Source organism: Dermochelys coriacea, chromosome 2 (assembly GCF_009764565.3).
Source record: "Dermochelys coriacea isolate rDerCor1 chromosome 2, rDerCor1.pri.v4, whole genome shotgun sequence".
NCBI classification, from domain to species: Eukaryota; Metazoa; Chordata; order Testudines; family Dermochelyidae; genus Dermochelys; species Dermochelys coriacea.
This window is the reverse complement of record NC_050069.1, coordinates 155804455-155822109: the sequence shown is the minus strand read 5'-3', so window position 1 is coordinate 155822109 and position 17655 is coordinate 155804455. Positions and strand designations below refer to the sequence as shown.

At 42.1% G+C, this 17655-nt stretch overlaps 2 protein-coding genes across 4 annotated transcripts in view; one reads left to right on the top strand and one right to left on the bottom strand.

Annotated features, from left to right (window-relative positions):
* ERP44 (endoplasmic reticulum protein 44) overlaps positions 1–3547 on the bottom strand; it is a 120926-nt gene extending 117379 nt beyond the window's left edge. The window contains exon 1 of the mRNA XM_038388560.2: positions 3274–3547. Coding sequence (XP_038244488.1) covers positions 3274–3330 — 57 coding nt within the window. The 5' untranslated portion in view covers positions 3331–3547. The remainder of the gene's footprint in view (positions 1–3273) is intronic.
* A 109-nt stretch (positions 3548–3656) lies between these two features.
* INVS (inversin) overlaps positions 3657–17655 on the top strand; it is a 201747-nt gene continuing 187748 nt past the window's right edge. For 2 of the 3 annotated variants that reach the window (XM_043508523.1, XM_038388551.2), the window contains exons 1-2: positions 3657–3790; positions 14274–14409. In XM_043508523.1, the coding sequence (XP_043364458.1) occupies positions 14304–14409 (106 nt within the window). In that variant the 5' untranslated portion in view covers positions 3657–3790; positions 14274–14303. Of the gene's footprint in view, positions 3791–14273; positions 14410–17655 lie in introns of those variants that run through there. The other variant, XM_043508525.1, reaches the window with a different exon arrangement.

Genomic DNA, 17655 nt, shown 5'->3' with positions numbered 1-17655 from the left:
GCTAAGTGGTATAAGTTATTTTTAATATGTGAATTACTGTAGCACTTAGACACCCTTGTCATGGGTCAGGACCCTGTTGTGCTAGTCCAGTGATCCCCAAACTGTAGGGTTCTTTCAAACAGTGCAGTTCCCTCAAAAAATAAAGGCCACCTAGCACATGACAATTGCATCACTGACAATTTTTAAATCAAGACTGGATGTTTTTCTAAAAGAGATGCTCTAGGAATGATTTTGGGAAAGTTCTATGGCCTGTAGAGGTCAGACTAGACGATCACAATGGTCTCTTCTGGCCTTGCAATCTAGGAAGTAACTCATAGATGGGCAAACTACAGCCCGTGGGACCCTCCTGCCTGGCCCCTGAGCTCCTGGCCCGGGAGGCTTGCCCCCGGCCCCTCCCCTGCTGCGTCATCCCCCCCCGCGGCCTCAGCTCACTGCGACGCCAGCGCAATGCTCTAGGCATTGGGGCTGCAAGCTCCTGGGGCAGCGCAACTGCAGAGCCTGGCCTGACTGGGGGCTCTGTGCTGCGCGGTGGCATAGCTGTCCAGCCACTGGTGCTCCAGGCGGCATGGTAAGGGAGCAGGGAAGTTGGACAGAGGGCCGGGGAGTTCAGGGTGGTGGTCAGGGGGCAGGGGTGTGGCTAGGGGGTGGGGAGGTCAGAGAGTCAGGAACGGGGGGTTGAATGGGGGCAGGAATCGGGGGGCAGTCAGGAAGGAGGGGGGTTGGATGGGGCAGCGGGGGGCATTCAGGGGCGGCAGGGGGCAGTCAGGGAACAAGGGGGTGAATGGGGCAGGGGTCCGGGGAGGAGGTTGTCAGGGGGTGAGAAGCGGGGTGGGGACGGGGGGAAGGGACAGATGGGGGGGGGGCAGGCCACACCATGCCTGGCTGTTTTGGGAGGCACAGCCTCCCCTAACCCACCCTCCATAGAATTTCCAAAACCCAATGCGGCCCTTAGGCCAAAAAGTTTGCCTGCCCCTGAAATAACTGAATACTGGAAACAAAACAGGAAATGTCTCATGCACAAATACCATGATATGTTACACCAAGTTTTAGACGAGGTATCAAGGTTTGCAAACATTTATTTATTTGAATCTTTGTATAGCAAACACATCAACTCATGATATATTTGAGCTTTTCAGTGCATGACAGCTTGCTTTGGTATTTGAAAGCAACAAGAAATCCACTACGAAGTCGGATACAGTTAAACAAAAAACGCAGGGAAGTGACAATTATTCTCACAGCAACTGGAACTAAGTTACATTGTACTTAAAAACGAAGACAAAATTTATCAGCATATACAGAAGTGTATTTTACTTATGCAAAAGGAATACAGATTACAATTGCTGCACATGCCATAATTTTGTATATGCCCAAATCTTTAAACTTTCATCCATAACACTAAATTAGAGGAGCACTGTCAGTTCGGTTAGGCTCAAAGTGTAGCTGCTTGAGAGTAGCATAAAATATAAAAAGTCATATTGGCAAACTGCCAGGAATCAAAGGTCTCCAACTAATTTGTACATTTATGTAAACATATGCATGAATTTATGCCCATTTGTACTCTCACAATACCTTAAGAATTTTATTAACCTTAAAGCTGTATGACTATTTGTATTTCCTATTTATCTGTCATATCCTTCTTTTTCCCCTTGCCATTTTCTCCTCCCTTTCCATAGGTTTGCTCTTTTACCATATCCCTATGCTTAAATGGTTCCTTTTTCTAACCAGGCTCCTCTTAACTAAAAGTTTAAAATAAAGTAGTTAAATAAGTTAGTACCCTTGGCCCAAATCCTATTAATCTTACCCACACAAGTCCCATGTATCTAAATGAATTACTTAGGCAATAAAGTGAACAGAATGTGGTTTATTTTGGAAGCAAAGTGGAAACAAGTTAACAAATAAGTTAAGCTATCTAGAAAAGGATGACTAAAAACCTTTTAGTACAAAATATCCACATCGGCGATCATTTCAAGTTCATATAAAGTGGAATGTGCAATTTTTTACACAAGAAGGTAATTTAATCATGTATAAATAAGGCGTTAATTTAAAAAACGTTCCAATAGCATACCCAAAGACAAATACTTCAAAAACTAAATCGACAGTATAAGATCATTCAGTTATGTTTTTCAACATTAGTTACAGAAGCCTTGTTGCTATTTATAAATACAGGCTTTTGTACTCAGTGCGTGTTCAGAAGTGGGTTGCAAACATTAAGAGTCTACATATGCTCATGAGAAACAGGAAGTGAAACACTTTCACCGTCAATTTGAATGAAACGCTAGAAGTATACTTTACGCTTGCTCCACTAGAAAATCTGCTGTTTTAACACAGCAACAAGGATTCTAATAAGTGTACAATTTTCAAAACACCTGACAATGAGAATCTGAAGGGAAACAGTCAACACAAAGACATTTTTCAGAGGTCTCTTTTCTATTGTCACTAAGATCTAGGATTATTACAAATGAAGAAACTGCAGCTCCCCATTAGATTAGTTTCTTTTTTACTCAGATCAGGGAAATGTTTATTCCCCTCCCCCTCCCGTGCTTCCACTGAAGCTTTGGAGATCTGCTGGGACTCTCTCTGGTATTTGTGAAGCGGCTACCGGAGCCGGTAAGCGATGCTACTCCTTGGAAAGGACCCCTGCTGCCAGGGGTGCGCTCCCCGCCCAAGGCTCTGCTCTGCCCCGCCCTGCAGCCGGCGTGACCGACTCGTTCCGGGTTCGCAGCCTATCAGGCTGAGCCACAACAGAGAAGTCCGCCAACCGGGAGCTGCTCCCGCTACCGCCCCTCCCCGGGCACCTCATGCGGCGACGCTGCGAGCCAGAGTCCCCCCCCTCCCCCTGCACACACGGCCCAGAGCGGGCTGGGGGGGGGGGGAGGGCGAGAGCAGCAGCACTGCTCGCCCCAATGAGGGGCCGCCCAGAGTATCCGCCCCCCTACACCGAGCCCGCATCCGCCAGCTGGTGCCCCCACCCAGTGACGCCCCCCACCCAGCGCAGACGGGGAAAGATGTGCCTGGAGCTACACGAGGAAGCGCGGAGGGAAACCCAGGATTCACTATGAGACACTCCTCACAGACTAGCCGGGACACCTGCCAGCCCCTCAATTCCCCGCCACCCACCCCCCCAGCTCCCAGCCCATCCCGGGACAGGGTTGTCTGACTAGGAGCCAGTAGCCCCTGCGGCAGCCGCCGCCGCCGCCGCCGCCGCGCCAGGCTGGTGAGAGCGGGGCAGCGCCGGGCTCAGAGGGGCGGCGGGAGGCTGGGCCGGTCACTCACCAAGATCAGGAGGACGCAGGCGGGGTCAGGCGGGGGCAGGAAGATGGCGGGTCTCATGGTAGATCAGTCACACTAGGGGCGGGGGTGATGCGGCTCCCACTCTGGGCGGCGGCGGCGGCGGCGGCGGCGACTCCTCACTTCCCCCGTCTCCAGGAAACACCCCGGACAAGTTCCACTAGAAGCTCCCGCCTCAGCCACACACTTCCGGGTCCCAGCGGGGCACGCCGGGAATTGCAGTCCTGCCCGCAGAGGCGCGCGGAACACCATTTCCCGCCATGCACCTCGCTGAGGGCGGAGGCGGAGCCGTCGCAACCCGCTGCCTCCTGGGAAAGGTAGGCATTTCTCTCCCTTCCCCCCCTCCCTCCCCCCGCGCATCGTCACCTCCCGCGCGCGCGCGTGCAGAGCGGAGCGACTCCCACAATGCACTAGGGGGTGGCCCCGGCAAGCGCCTGCTCCGCTCCTCCCCTCCCCTCCCCTCCCTGCAGCGCCGGGAGGGGCCCGCGCGGTGGCGGCCCAGGTGAGTAGCGGGGCGGTCGCAGGGCGAGGCGCCTCTCAGCCTTGCCCGGCGCCTTCCGCGCTGCCGGGGACACGCGTGTCCGGCGGGAGCGGGGCGGCAGCGCCGGGAGCCCCGGCCCCCACTGGGTGGCTCGTGGGGGTGAAGCCGAAAATCTTGACAGTCTCTGACGAGATTTTGTTTTAAAATTTGTCCCGCTAGCCGGGCCCCTGCCTCCTCCTCGGCTCCCACCCCCTGGACCCTGCTACGCCCCAGGCTACGTCCCACTCTATGTCCAGCTCTCCCATCCGCCTGGTACCCGGCTATCCATGTTGTGCCGCTGCTCAGGGTCACCCGTGACTGATAGGGTTGCCAACCCTCCAGGATTGGCCTGGCGTCCCCAGGAATTAAAGATAACTCTTTTTAATGAAAGATTATCTTATGTGATGAAATCTCCAGGAATACGTCCAACCGAAATGGGCAACCGTAGTGACTGATGGGGCAATGTTCAGGACGGTTCCGTCTGCCACATTCAACCCTAACATCTTTCTCAGTGTCTCTAGATACAAAATTAGTGTAATATCTACTCACCGGTAATTCATTCATATTTTTAGAATGCTTTTATATCTTTCAATGAACTACGCTGTTATAAGAAAAGGAGGACTTGTGGCACCTTAGAGACTAACAAATTTATTAGAGCATAAGCTTTCGTGAGCTACAGCTCACTTCATCGGATGCGTTTGGATGCATTTTCTTTTTGGGAATACAGACTAACACGGCTGCTACTCTGAAACCTGTCATTATGCTGTTATACATGCAAAGAATATATCAATCAAAATTTGGCACAATTGCTTTTTTATTGTCTTAAAATTTAACAAGTTGGTATCTTTCCAACACAGAAAAGTGATGTCACTTTAACCTTGTGTATGTGACCAAGAAGCATCATAATTTAGTATGAAATCTCACATAATTTAAGTCCCATTGATGTCCAAGTAATTATCCATATTTTTGTTATGATAAAATGTAATGTTGCCAGCATCCTGGGTTCTCAAAATTCATAAGGTAAATTTACAGTTCCTAACTGCAGGATTCAGGTTTTAAGGACATGTAAAAGAAGTAGCAAGTGTATTCATTAATAAAAGTTTTCAGTGTAATAACCAATTTCATACAGAGATGTTAATTATGTAAGAACTAGATGATTGGAAACACCTATGGTTGATTTGTATTAAAAATAGTTCCAAAATGACTTCTTTCATAAAAGGAGCCTGTAGTTTGTCTTGTGAGCCAATAGCAGTAGAGGCATTGCTTGATGCCCACCCCCCTTTCGGAGTGGGAGGTGAACCCATTTGATCCCACCTCTGAAATCTGGATCCTCACTGAACGAGGTCAACCAACTGTGAGTGGGGTGCAGTTGGTTAATTAATGCTGAGTTCCCTTCTCCTTTTAATAAAAGTTTTTGTTAGTTATACACAGACAGTGCTTGCGAGTGGGGAAGTATTGCCTCTTGGGGTGCCTGGGGGGGGTTGATGGTTAGTTTTCCGAGATTATTGGGTCAGAGCTCAAGCCGTTTCTGATCTGTATTGTTAAAAGGAACCCCTACTTATTGAACATAGCCTTGTTGCTGCCAACTCCACCTGGTAAAAGGGTTACACTTTGCAGGGCTCGTCTGGGATCTTGGATCAGTACCCTTCACAAGAACAGCTTGAGTAAACTTAATTTGTGAAAATACCACAGCCACAATTCAAAAATAGGTAGCCATAAGCCAACACCCACCCCACCATATGCTGGCAGCATCCTTTGCCTCAGTTTCCTACCATCTCCTTTCTCTCTGTTGCACCCCCCTCACAGTTAATTGAATTTGGTCAGTGAAGACCCAGAGTTTGGAGTTGTATTTGTATAGGTTCAGCTCCCGTCCCTGAAAAGGAGGGTTGGGCGTCAAGCAATGCCTCTACTGCTGCCACCCTCTCTGCAACTTACTTGCTGCTGTTGTCTTTGCCATGGTACACTCATGCTTCCCTGCTGCTTGCCACTAACTGACTCTTCTGCAATTGCATGGTCTCAAGGTCCACCACTTAGCCAGTTCTTAGTGATTTCACTGAGTAGTGGGGGACCTCTCTGCTGCCAACTCTTCATTGTTATTCACTACAACACTACCCATACACCAAGCTTACGGCATAGCTCTCAGACCTGATATTCTGTCATTTCAGTTCTAGTAATCACTGAACAGAACCAAGGATTCTCAATTGAGTCCAGTCAGTTCTGTCTTTCAACACCAGATAAGTGGTGTCTGTAACTATTAGGCAGAGTCCACACCATCAAGTAGAAACACCTGTCTCTATTCGCAAAAAGAAAAGGAGTATTTGTGGCGCCTTAGAGACTAACAAATTTATTTGAGCATAAGCTTTCGTGAGCTACAGCTCACTTCATCAGATGCATGTAGCTCACGAAAGCTTATGCTCAAATAAATTTGTTATTCTCTAAGGTGCCACAAGTATTCCTTTTCTTTTTGCGAATACAGACTAACTCGGCTGCTACTCTGAAACCTGTCTCTATTCCTATCTCCTCTCATTTTCACTGGGATTTGGCATCCTTACTGCCTGTTTGGCAAGTGAGGTTCAGTTTAAGGGGTGACCTTCTCAGTCAGGGCATGTTAAGTACAGTTCTGCTGCTCTTTACTCATACGCTAAGGATGGCAACATTTCATTAACCCTGCATTTAATGTTAAAATTATCTAATACACAGGTTAAGGAAAAAAGAAAAGGAGTACTTGTGGCACCTTAGAGACTACTGCATCCAATGAAGTGAGCTGTGGCTCACGAAAGCTTGTGCTCAAATAAATTGTTTAGTCTCTAAGGTGCCACAAGTACTCCTTTTCTTTTTGCAGATACAGACAAACATGGCTGCTACTCTGAAACCTGTCCTTAGGTTAAGGAAAGAGTGTCTGTTAGGGCTGTCAAGCGATTAAAAAAAAAATAAATTATGCGATTAATCGCACTGTTAAACAATAATAGAATATAATTTAAATATTTTGGATGTTTTCCACATTCTTAAATATGTTGATTTAATTATAACAGAATACAAAGTGTACAATGCTCACTTTATATTTATTTTTATTACAAATATTTGCATTGTAAAAAACAAGAAAAATAGTATTTTTCAGTTCACCTAATACAAGTACTGGAGTGAAATCTCTTTATCATGAAAGTTGAATTTACAAATGGAGAATTATGTACAAAAAATAACTGCACTCAAAAACAAAACAATGCAAAAATTTAGAGCCTACAAGTCCTCTCAATCCTATTTCTTGTTCAGCCAATCACTCATATAAACAACTTTCTTTACATTTGCAGGAGATAATGCTTCCTGCTTCTTGTTCACAATGTCACCTGAAAGTGAGAATAGGTGTTCACATGGCGCTGTTGTATCCAGCATCCCCGCAAGATATTTACGTGCCAGATGTGCTAAAGATTCATATGTCCCTTCATTCTTCAACCACCATTCCAGAGGACATGCGTCCATGCTGATTACAGGTTCTGCTCAATAACAATCCAAAGCCGTGCAGACGGATGCATGTTCATTTTCATCATCTGAGTCAAATGCCACCTGCAGAAGGTTGATTTTCTTTTTTGGTGGTTCGGGTTCTGTAGTTTCCGCATTGGAGTGTTCCTCTTTAAGACTTCTGAAAGCATTCTCCACACCTCGTCCCTCTCAGATTTTGGAAGGCACTTCAAATTCTTAAGCCTTGGGTCGAGTGCTATAGCTGTCTTTAGAAATCTCACATTGGTACCTTCTTTGTGTTTTGTCAAATCTGCAGCAAAAGTGTTCTTAAAATGAACAACGTGCTGGGTCATCGTCCGAGACTACTATAATGTGAAATATGTGGCAGAATGTAAAATAGAGCCAGAGACGTAAAATTCTCCCCCAAGGAGTTCAGTCGCATTTAATTAATGCATTATTTTTTTAACGAGCGTCATCAGAATGGAAGCATGAAGGGACATATGAGTGTTTTGCATATCTGGCATGTAGATACCTTGCAATGCCAGCTACAAAGGTCCTATGTGAATGCTTGTTCTCATTTTCTTATTGTAAATAAGAAATGGGCAGCATTATTGCCCATAAATGTAAACAAACTAGTTTGTCTTAGTGATTGGCTGAACGAAAAATAGGACTGAGTGGACATGTAGGCTCTAAAGTTTTGCATTGTTTTGTTTTTAAGTTGTTACGTAACAAAAAAACCCTGCATATGTAAGTTGCACTTTCACAATAAAGAGATTGCACTACAGTACTTGTATGAGGTGAATTGAAAAATACTTTCTTTATCATTTTTACTATGCAAATATTTGTAATAAAAAATAATGTAAAGTGAGCACTGTACACTTTGTATTTTGTGTTTGTAATTGAAATCAATATATTTGAAAATGTAGAAAAACATCCAAAATATTTAATAAATTTCATTTGGTATTCTATTGTTTGTGCAAATAAAACTGCGATTAATCGGGATTAATTTTTTGGGGTTAATTGTGTGAGTTAACAGCGATTAATCAATAGCCCTGGTGTCTATACATATGAGTATAATTCTAAAATTATCCAAAAGTACAAAGTATGGTTTAAAAGTCATAAAGTACAGTACTTAATCTGCAATATCCCAAATTTAGGTTAACAAATTTAATTCAGGATGGATTTGATTTAAATCAGTCAGGAAGACTTGATTTAATCATGGATTTCTACATGAAAGTGCATTCTTGGTGATGTCTTAATACATATTCTTCACAACTCAGAGATAGATGTAGGTTTCATTTTTAGAAGGTACACACTATACATTTTTAAAGTGCTTTATTTTGAAAACTTTTCAGATTACTTTTACAGCTATATCGGAAAATTAATGATTGTTTGGTTATTTCATTTACCAAAGGTAATTGAAGCAGATATTTATGAAGTCATTGGGAGGTGAACTATCTCCATTTCAACAGGTTAATCATTAATATTTGGAGGATTTTCTTGCCATGCTATATTAGGAGGAGAACAGCACCAGACATTTAAATTGTTTTATTTAACTAAAACCAATGGCGTTATGTATTCTGGATTTTTTTCTTCAACAGCAAACACAATATTTTAACAAAACAAGCATATGAATTTTTGAATTTAATTAAACATTCAATTTTTTTAAAATCAGGTTTGTTTTTGTTGGTTTTTTTTTTTTAACTAAAATAGTTAAATGAATTTAAAAAAAAATTAAATTGACTATGTCAGCCAGGTCAACATGAGAAACTTAAAATATTGGCTTCTTCAGCTAACTCAGTCATCTTCACCTTCATTTTTCTATTTGTTCATAATCTGGAAAAGAAAAAACAAGCTTCCCTGGTTTTTCAGGTCTCAAACGATTTCCCAATTTGGAATGAATTAGTCCAAAGGAAGAAAATATTCTTTCTACACTGGCAGAAGAAGCTACTGCTGTTAAAAATGAGATTATCAATTTAACAATCTGAATCTAAATGCTTAAGTGGCTTCCACCAGTTCACTGGTGTGACTTTCTTTAAAACATCATCAGCAAACATATATTTCTTGAATGGTTCTTATTCCCAAACTGGGTCTCTTTTACATCCTGCTGCCATTATAGGTTTTCCCTTCTAGTGAGAGAATGGTATGGTAGATCTCAAATCAATGAAGGTTACACTCAGAAAGACCTCAAGACTTCTGGAATATGCTGCTCAAACAGTTTCACTTGTGTTTCTACTGCCTGTCCCTCCCTTCTCACATTTATCTCCAGACTTCTTCTCTTTGTCCAGATCTATTCCACCCCCAACTATGTTCTATTCATATAAACTTTTTGAAACTTTGCATTCCCCACTCTTACTTGGGTTTTTGTTGTTTGTTATTACTTCTTGGTACTTCCTGCAATACACGTATATTCTTTGTAATTTTATTTTTTCAAAGTGTGTTGTTTTAGTTTTTTTACTGGTCTATGCATTTCATAAATTTTATTTCTCTCTTACATTTAAATTTAGTTCTTTGAGTAGTGAGTTCTAAAATGCCTAATCGGTCTTGGCTGGAGTAATTATCCCTATGGTAACTTTTTAAAAATATATATTATATCTAGAGCTTTTTGTTTCCACTGGTGGTGTACATCCGTTCATTACCTTGATATGGTGCACATAACAAAATTCATTCCGCACATGGATGGAAGAAAAGAGGGAACATTGCTGGCAGGTAGCCAGAACTGCTACCAGATGTTCAAACAGCAGTCAAATCTGCTCCACATACAGTTGAGCCTCGTTAGGTAGTTCCCTTAATCACTGAGGGTCTTTCATGCAACTCTAGCAATAGGCGAACTCAACAAAAATTGGCATGGGTACATGGGGTCAGGTACTAAAACTACTTTTAAGTAGTTGTTTCAAGTTGATGGTTTCCCCATTAAAGAATCTATGATGATCTGAATCACAAATACCCCATATCTCTTTATCCTCACTGTAATTCAAGGAACATATAAGAAGACGCAGACCTTTTGCTAAGTTGGAGAAAAAAAATAACCTGGAAGAAGGCTTTTGATTTCTTCTTCTTCCTCAGAAGACTCAGCGAAAAGCACAGACCTTCAAGGAAAGAGCACAGGCATCTAAAAGAAGTGGATATTCACCAAGTTCCTTCATGGAAGAAGAAGAATTTTGTGGGAGCCGGTTGTAGAAAGTTAGGAGACACTATTTTCCCCCCTGATGATTTATTATGCATTAAATGCCATAATCTGTGTGTTTTACAGCTGTGTACTAGAGCCATCACTATTGTATAAGAGCACTTCCCCATTTATTAGATTGGCATAACAAGGTCCTAGTGGATTTCATAGGTTTTTCCCCTTCCCCAGTGAAAGGAAGATCTAATTGTATTAGGCCTTTTATCTTTTTGTGGCCTTTTGGGGTATTGTTGGAAAAGATATGTTGGAAATGGTATACTGGAGCTTTTTTTCACAGGAGCAAGAGGAGAAACTGACAGGGGAAAACATATCAAAGGGCAGCTAGTTCTCCACTAACTCAAAAAATCCGTCACCCTCTGCGTACCATCCTGGAATACATCATCAAATGTGAATGTGATCAACTTTAATAAATCAGAAAACATGAACAACATTTTCAGTAGTCCTATCCAGTGTGCAAGGTCCAAGTAGACTATGTATCCTACTGTAAGGTAGATGTTGCATTTGCATCATTTTTAAAGGATACAATAATCTCTTTTCTCCCCATTATTCAGGTTGTGTTTATTTACTTTTTCCCTAGACTGATATATAATTCCCAAGTCTCAGTTTCTTTGCAAAAACTCAACGGCAATAGTTGCAGGTCAGTTTAGTTTGTATTACATTTTTGCCTAAATATATGTTACTGGATGTAATTTGTAGGAAGTCAGGAGTGTAGCTGAGGAAGAAAGCCATGGGGCTGCAGAGGCAAGGGTTAAGTAACAGCTTAGAATCAGCTGGGGAGCAGTTATTACATAGAGGAAAGCCACTGCTGGGCATGGATCAATAGCCAAGTTACTACACACGGAAGGCCCTTCCCTGTGTAATTGTTTAAAAGACTGTTCTTTTCATTTCATAGCAAAATGGAATTTAAAGACTGCTTCAGTATTGCCAACCCCAAACTTTCAAAAATCATGAGTCAGGCCCTCCTAAATTGTGATATTATCTTAGAAATGATGAATTTTGTTTAAAAAATATATTTTGGGTTTTTAGTTTGCCTCCAGCTTTTTGGACCTTTAGGATAGAATCAGGACACATTTTCAGGCTTTTCTCTGCAACCACAAAGATTAGAAACTTTTTTTTTTTAAAGCAAAAGCTAACATTTTTATGCAATAGGATGTCTGACAGGTTGGACCTCCCCATCCGGGATGCCACCTGATGTGCTGAGGTCCTACTGGGTCTGCCCGTTCCACCAGTGTGGGTTTCCTCACCCTGTCCTAGCTGTGCCAGGCCCTTAAGCCTTCTCCAGCGCGCGTGCGCGCGCACACACACACAGAGGTAGGAACACACCGTGTGCAAATGGACACAGAGTCGCTGAGATCAGCTCTGTGTGGGAGGAATTGGCTTGGGGATTGGCCAGCATTCATGTGCACACCTCCTTTAGGGTATAAACCCAAAATTAATATTGTCTCGTGCTATATAGAAAGATCTGCACAGCGCAAACTTATAAAAATTCACCCTCTCCCTCAATGTGGAGAGAGATGCACAGGTTCCCCCTCATGTGAATTGCACAAACTGGGTTTGAAATGAATAAGAAATAAGTCGATTAACTACAAAAGGTAAATTTTAAGTGACTATAAGGGATAGCAAACAGAGCAAAGCAGATTACTGAGCAAATAAAATAAAACATGCAAACTAAGCTTAATACACTAAAGAAACAGGTTACACACAGTAATTCCTCAGCATGGACTCAGCCCTTGCCTTCCCCTAGCCTAGTTTCTTGGTTTCTTCAGCAGCTTTCAATAGTCTTCCTCAGGTGGGTGGCAAATGGAAACTCAGATTGCCTTGCTTCCCAGCCTTAAATAGAATTTACGTAAGGCAGGAAGCCTTTGTTTCCAGTCAAAAAGTATCAGTAGTGTCACCTGGTACAAAATATCATCACATGACCTTTCAGTGTAAGGGCAACCATGAGACAAGGTTTATTTGCAAGGTCTACAGGAAGGAACTCCTGGGAAGATGCGGGATCAGCATCTTAAGAGACTCATTGTCTTTTCCAAATTGCTTACTGTCCTGGTGGGTGTTTCCCAAGCACGTACCCACACAGTTGTAATTGTTACATAGACCGTGTTCCTAACTTCAGATGTAGAAATGATACATGCATACAAATTGGATTAAACACATTCAGTAAATCATAACCTTTCCAATGATACCTCACATGACCCATCTTGCATAAAGCATATCTTAGGCCATATTCATATCATAACAAAAAACACCAAGTATCATGAAATTTGTAATAAAATTGCAAGAATTGGCAAAGCCTTTGCTTGTTGCTTTTCAGCAACAGGAAGGGACTTAAAAAACTCTGTTCCTCTTCTGGAGCAAGAGTCTGTTTACTTTTTGGAGTAGGAGGAGACTTGGAGACTGTTTACTTTTTTTTATTCAGACTGTCTGAAGATTTTGGATTTCTTTTTTAAAGGTTCCAGGAATTGTGGCTGTTTAAAACTGTTGAAAAATTAGCTGTATTCTGGGTTTTCTCTAGGGAATGGGGAATGTGAAGGACAATCTCAGGAGGCCAGGGAAATATGGGGGACCAACCCTAGACTACTGCCTGGCATAGAGACTGAGATTGGAACTCTAGTGTGGAGGATGGAGAGAAGTGGTCCTTTTCCCTTAGTAATAAGAAACCGTGATAAAATGACCCCATGACAATATCCATTAGACCAAATACTCATAAAGTATGAAATATAGCCATAATTTAGAGCAGTGGTCCCCAACCTTTCTGTGGGAATAGCATATTGCTATTTCCCAAAGACTGGTGGGCGCCGGACACCCCGCCGCCGAAATACTGCTGCCGAGCGCAGCCGCCGGAGAACCAACCACCGAAATGCTGCCGAGAAGTGGCAGCAGCAAGAAGCATCACTGCCGAAATGCCACCGAGAAATGGCAATGCTTTTTGGCAGCGGGGTGTCCTGCAGGCACACAAAACTGCCCTGGCGCGTGCTCACGGGCACCACGTTGGGGACCACTGATTTAGAGTATATTCACTAGATACTTCAATATTGTCATACATGAATTGAGAACACAATTTTAAGAATGAATTTTCTTCAGAGAGCTTGAGAATATTGTCCCTTGTATAAGGACAATTGAGTAATATGTAGATAGTTGGGGTACTTTCTATTTTTTAATTTAAAAATACCCTGAATCCTAATACCCTTATGTAGTATGGAAGCCGTGTGATATAGTGATTATTGCATGGATCTGGGAATCTAGGTTAAATTTCCAATTCTCTTACTGTGTGTGACATTTGGCAGGTAACAACTTTTTTCTATACCTGAGATTCCTGACCTGTAAAATGGGGATATTACCACCTTTGTAGAACACTGAGATCCTTTAGTAAATGGAGCTATATTACTAACTCTCGAGATCATTTTAACTTGGACTAATATGCTTATGTTTACTATCTGTGACAAATGTAAAGTATTAGAAAGGATGGTTGGAGCCAAGCTTTTGTTTGTGAATCAAGCAGATAAAATAAAATTCTTAAATACATTCTGTTCAACTATAGATGAATATATATTCTATGCTATTTGGAGAGTTCAGCTAAGAGTCTCAATTGGTGTTTGTTTTTCAGGCAAAAAGACTATTACAAATATCTCTAATGCATGGCTTGTCTATTGAGCCTAAGTTAGGGGCTTTTGTTAACATATAAAGCAGAACACTTTTTTGTTTTTACAGCACAATCTAACCACTTTAACATTCTATTAGTCTTCTTCACATTACATGATTAAAATTGCATTACATTTTGATTTGTACAAAAATATATAATTTTTACTAAAAATGTTGTTGTTGCAGATCCAGCCTGTGACAATACCTGGGAAGAGTATGAATGTTTCAGAGAACTGGCTGTTCAATGGTTCCTCAATAGCATCTCAAGTTCATGCTGCTGCTATTAATGGAGATAAGGGTGCCCTCCAAAAGCTAATAGCAGGTAAGTGTTCTCTTTATAGATGCATGTCTCAGCTATCTGAAATTGGCAGCTTTTCACTCCAGTATTTAACTTCCAGTATTACTGTCCTTGTTCTGATCCTAAGTGGAAGTACGCTCTTAGTAATATCTGTAAAAATATGCAGTCCTATTATCATCATCTATTGTCTGTGATGTAATTAAATAATAAGATTAAATAGAAAATTTATCATAGCGATTAAATAACAGTGGTCTGACCAAGAAGGCACATTGGTTTAAAACACCTGTTTTGGGAAATTTAACATTTTGACCAAATTCTCCTTTGGGTGAAATTTCATGTGGTTATATTCGCCAAAGGTGAGTACATTTCTGGAAAGTTTAGTAAAGTTCTCTCCCAACTGCTTGAGTTACCTGAACATGTGGAGAAGCAATGTTTTACTACTAAGCAGAATTTCAGAAAAGTAAACCAAAACCCTATTTGTTACTTAGATTTTGGTAACATTCTTGGTTATTTCCAAACACAGATGAAGACACAAGGCAAAATTCTGGTCTCATTGAGTTGAATGGAACTAAGATTTCACACTCCCCCTCTGACCAAGGGCCGACAGTCTGCAGTTTGTCACTTATTTAAATAACTTTGGAAACTGACTCATTTAAATTTTGAAATGTAATTGTTGTTGTTGTGGGTAAAGGGCTCAATTCTCAGAGGTGCAGAGTAATTGCAACTCCTGCTGAGACTGTGGGAGTTCCATTTGCTCAGCATCTGTGAGAATAAAGCTCTTGGGCCTCAGTGAAGATAAGGACTTTGGAAATACAAAGGAATTTATTTTGTATTTGTTATCAAATGTGCAATACACCTTTAAATTTATTAGTAACACTTGTTAGATTAGTAGTTTAGTTGGAGATATAAAGAAATCACTCATTTTTGTTGAAAATATAAAATTTACTGGCTAAATACATCTATTCATGATCATTTTTCAAATTGTACCAATCTTCAAAACTCATTTTTTTGCCTTCAAACGCTTATGTTTGAGGTCTGTCATGTCTATAAAAAGCATGAGAATTGGGCAGTTTCACTATCTTAACCAGGGCAAATGTGTAAAATGTCTTAAATTATCTGAACAATTAAACTGTCTACAGTGGGAAATTGACCCCTTTTAAGCAAATCATTTTCAGAAATGATTCCCCCGAACTAGTATTCAAAGTTGTTCAAGTGCTAGTTAGGCAAAGATGTCTTCGTACAATTTCAGAAAGCATGATTAAGTCTTGCTGGAGTAAATTAGTAGTATTAAAGTAATAAATTGCATTAGGAAGTGATATTTAATAGTTTTATCTGGTTTATATTGTTATCTCTTCAGAGGCAAATAAGCAAATCATGCCCTTTTAACTAACTACAATGACCTAATGATGAGAGCAAAAAGAAAGGAAAACAATGAATGAATTAAACTAGCACAAAGCGTAAATCCTATTTACACGCTACATTCAGATCACTGAAAACTTTCTAGCACAGAAAAAGTTTGAGGGAATCACCACCACCATTTGCTGTTTGAAGTGAAGATTCTGGATGGGGCTGTGTGGATTTTCTGACTTGGGAAAGTAAGAGCTTGAAGTACCTATAGAAGTTTTTCTGCCACACATTTGCTCCCAGATACGGTACCGTTCAAAGTAAACTGGAAGAGGTTTCTGTGAGTTAGCCAAAACAAGACTGAACTTGTCAAATGACTGGGCAGTTATCATTAAAAGTTGGCAGCAAAGAATTATGCACCAGTGTTGGTGAAACTATGCTTTTCTCATCACCACAAAGCAGCACTAAAATAACTTTGTACTGTGTTCATTTGAAGAAACATGATACAAGTATTTACTGCATGTTGCTGATGCAGTTTGTCAGAAACTGCAGAAAATATTGATCAGGGCTCTGGACAAAGAAATAGTTCTTTCAAGGACTGTTGTGTATGACCCAGATAATGTTGCTCTGGATTCCTTATGGATGAGAGGGAAAACCTATAGGTTCTTTTCAGTTTTCGAAGTTGCTACAATATTTGGCAAAGAGAAGGTAAAATCTCTACTTTTTTATGCATTAACAGGATATGATGTAGATTCTGCATTTGCTGGGGGGTGGGGGGAACCAACCACTGCCTGGCAAAATTGGAATGACATCACAACAGTATTTTTTGGCTTTTCATCAGGAACTGCTGAAACCAGTGGTAGATGCCTGAAGGAAATTGGGCAGTTCGTAGTATGCTTGTGTGACTATGCCAGTGCACTGGGCAGCATTATGAGGCAAGACAGTACTTGCCTTAATGTTCTAAGACTGTTCAAGATCTTTTGACAGCATTCCACTAATCCTGCCAGTTTTGCACAACTTCTCACAACAGCAGTATGGCAGGCTGGATTAAAAAACAAAAACACACAGAACTTCCTCTTTGGGATCCTTTTTAGCCTTCTGCATGTTTCTGTTTGGTCCCCCTGTTCTAATGAGTGCATGTGAAGAACTCTCGTTCCAGGAGTCAGGGTGAGTCAGTTTTTCTGAAGGAACAGCAATCCCTCAGATCAGTGGATGTTTAACCCCTTCCCTGCCTATCTTATTGTGGGACATGCCATTATAACTAAGGCTGCGAGTTTGTCATGGACTTTCCATGCCTCTTGTGACTTCTGCAGTGGCCAGTGTGGCTGGCTCTGGGTCTGCCTGAGCAGCTTAGGCAGCCCCTGGGCAAGTTGCACCAGCTGCTGCCAGGGCAGTCTCAGGCAACTGTGTACTGCCCCCCCAGCAGCAGAAGGAGCAGTTTCGGTGGAGGGCTTAGGGCTGGGGCATGGGAAGGACTCTGGGTGGTGCTTACCTTGGGATGGGGGGGCTCCCCAGAAGTGGCAACATGTCCCTCCCTCAGCTCCTAGCTCTGCCTCTGCCTGCAGGCACTGCCCCCACAGGTCATGGTTCCCTACCAATGGGAAGCTGACAACACACACAGCTAGAAGCTGAGGGAGGGACATGTCACTACTTCTGAGAAGCGGTATAGGGAGCCTGCCAGCCCTGTCAACCCCCACCCCACCTGAGCACTTGTGCCCCCCCCAGCACCTGTGGTGTCCCCCCAGTTGTCACCCGCAGTGCCCCCCACGAGCACATGTGCCACTCCCCAGATTTAGTCAGGAGTGTAGTACAAGTCATGGATAGGTCATGGACAGTAAAACAAAGATTCACAGCCCGTGACCTATCCATGACTTGTACTAAAATACCCATGACTAAAAGTTAGTCTTAAATATAACTAAATAATGG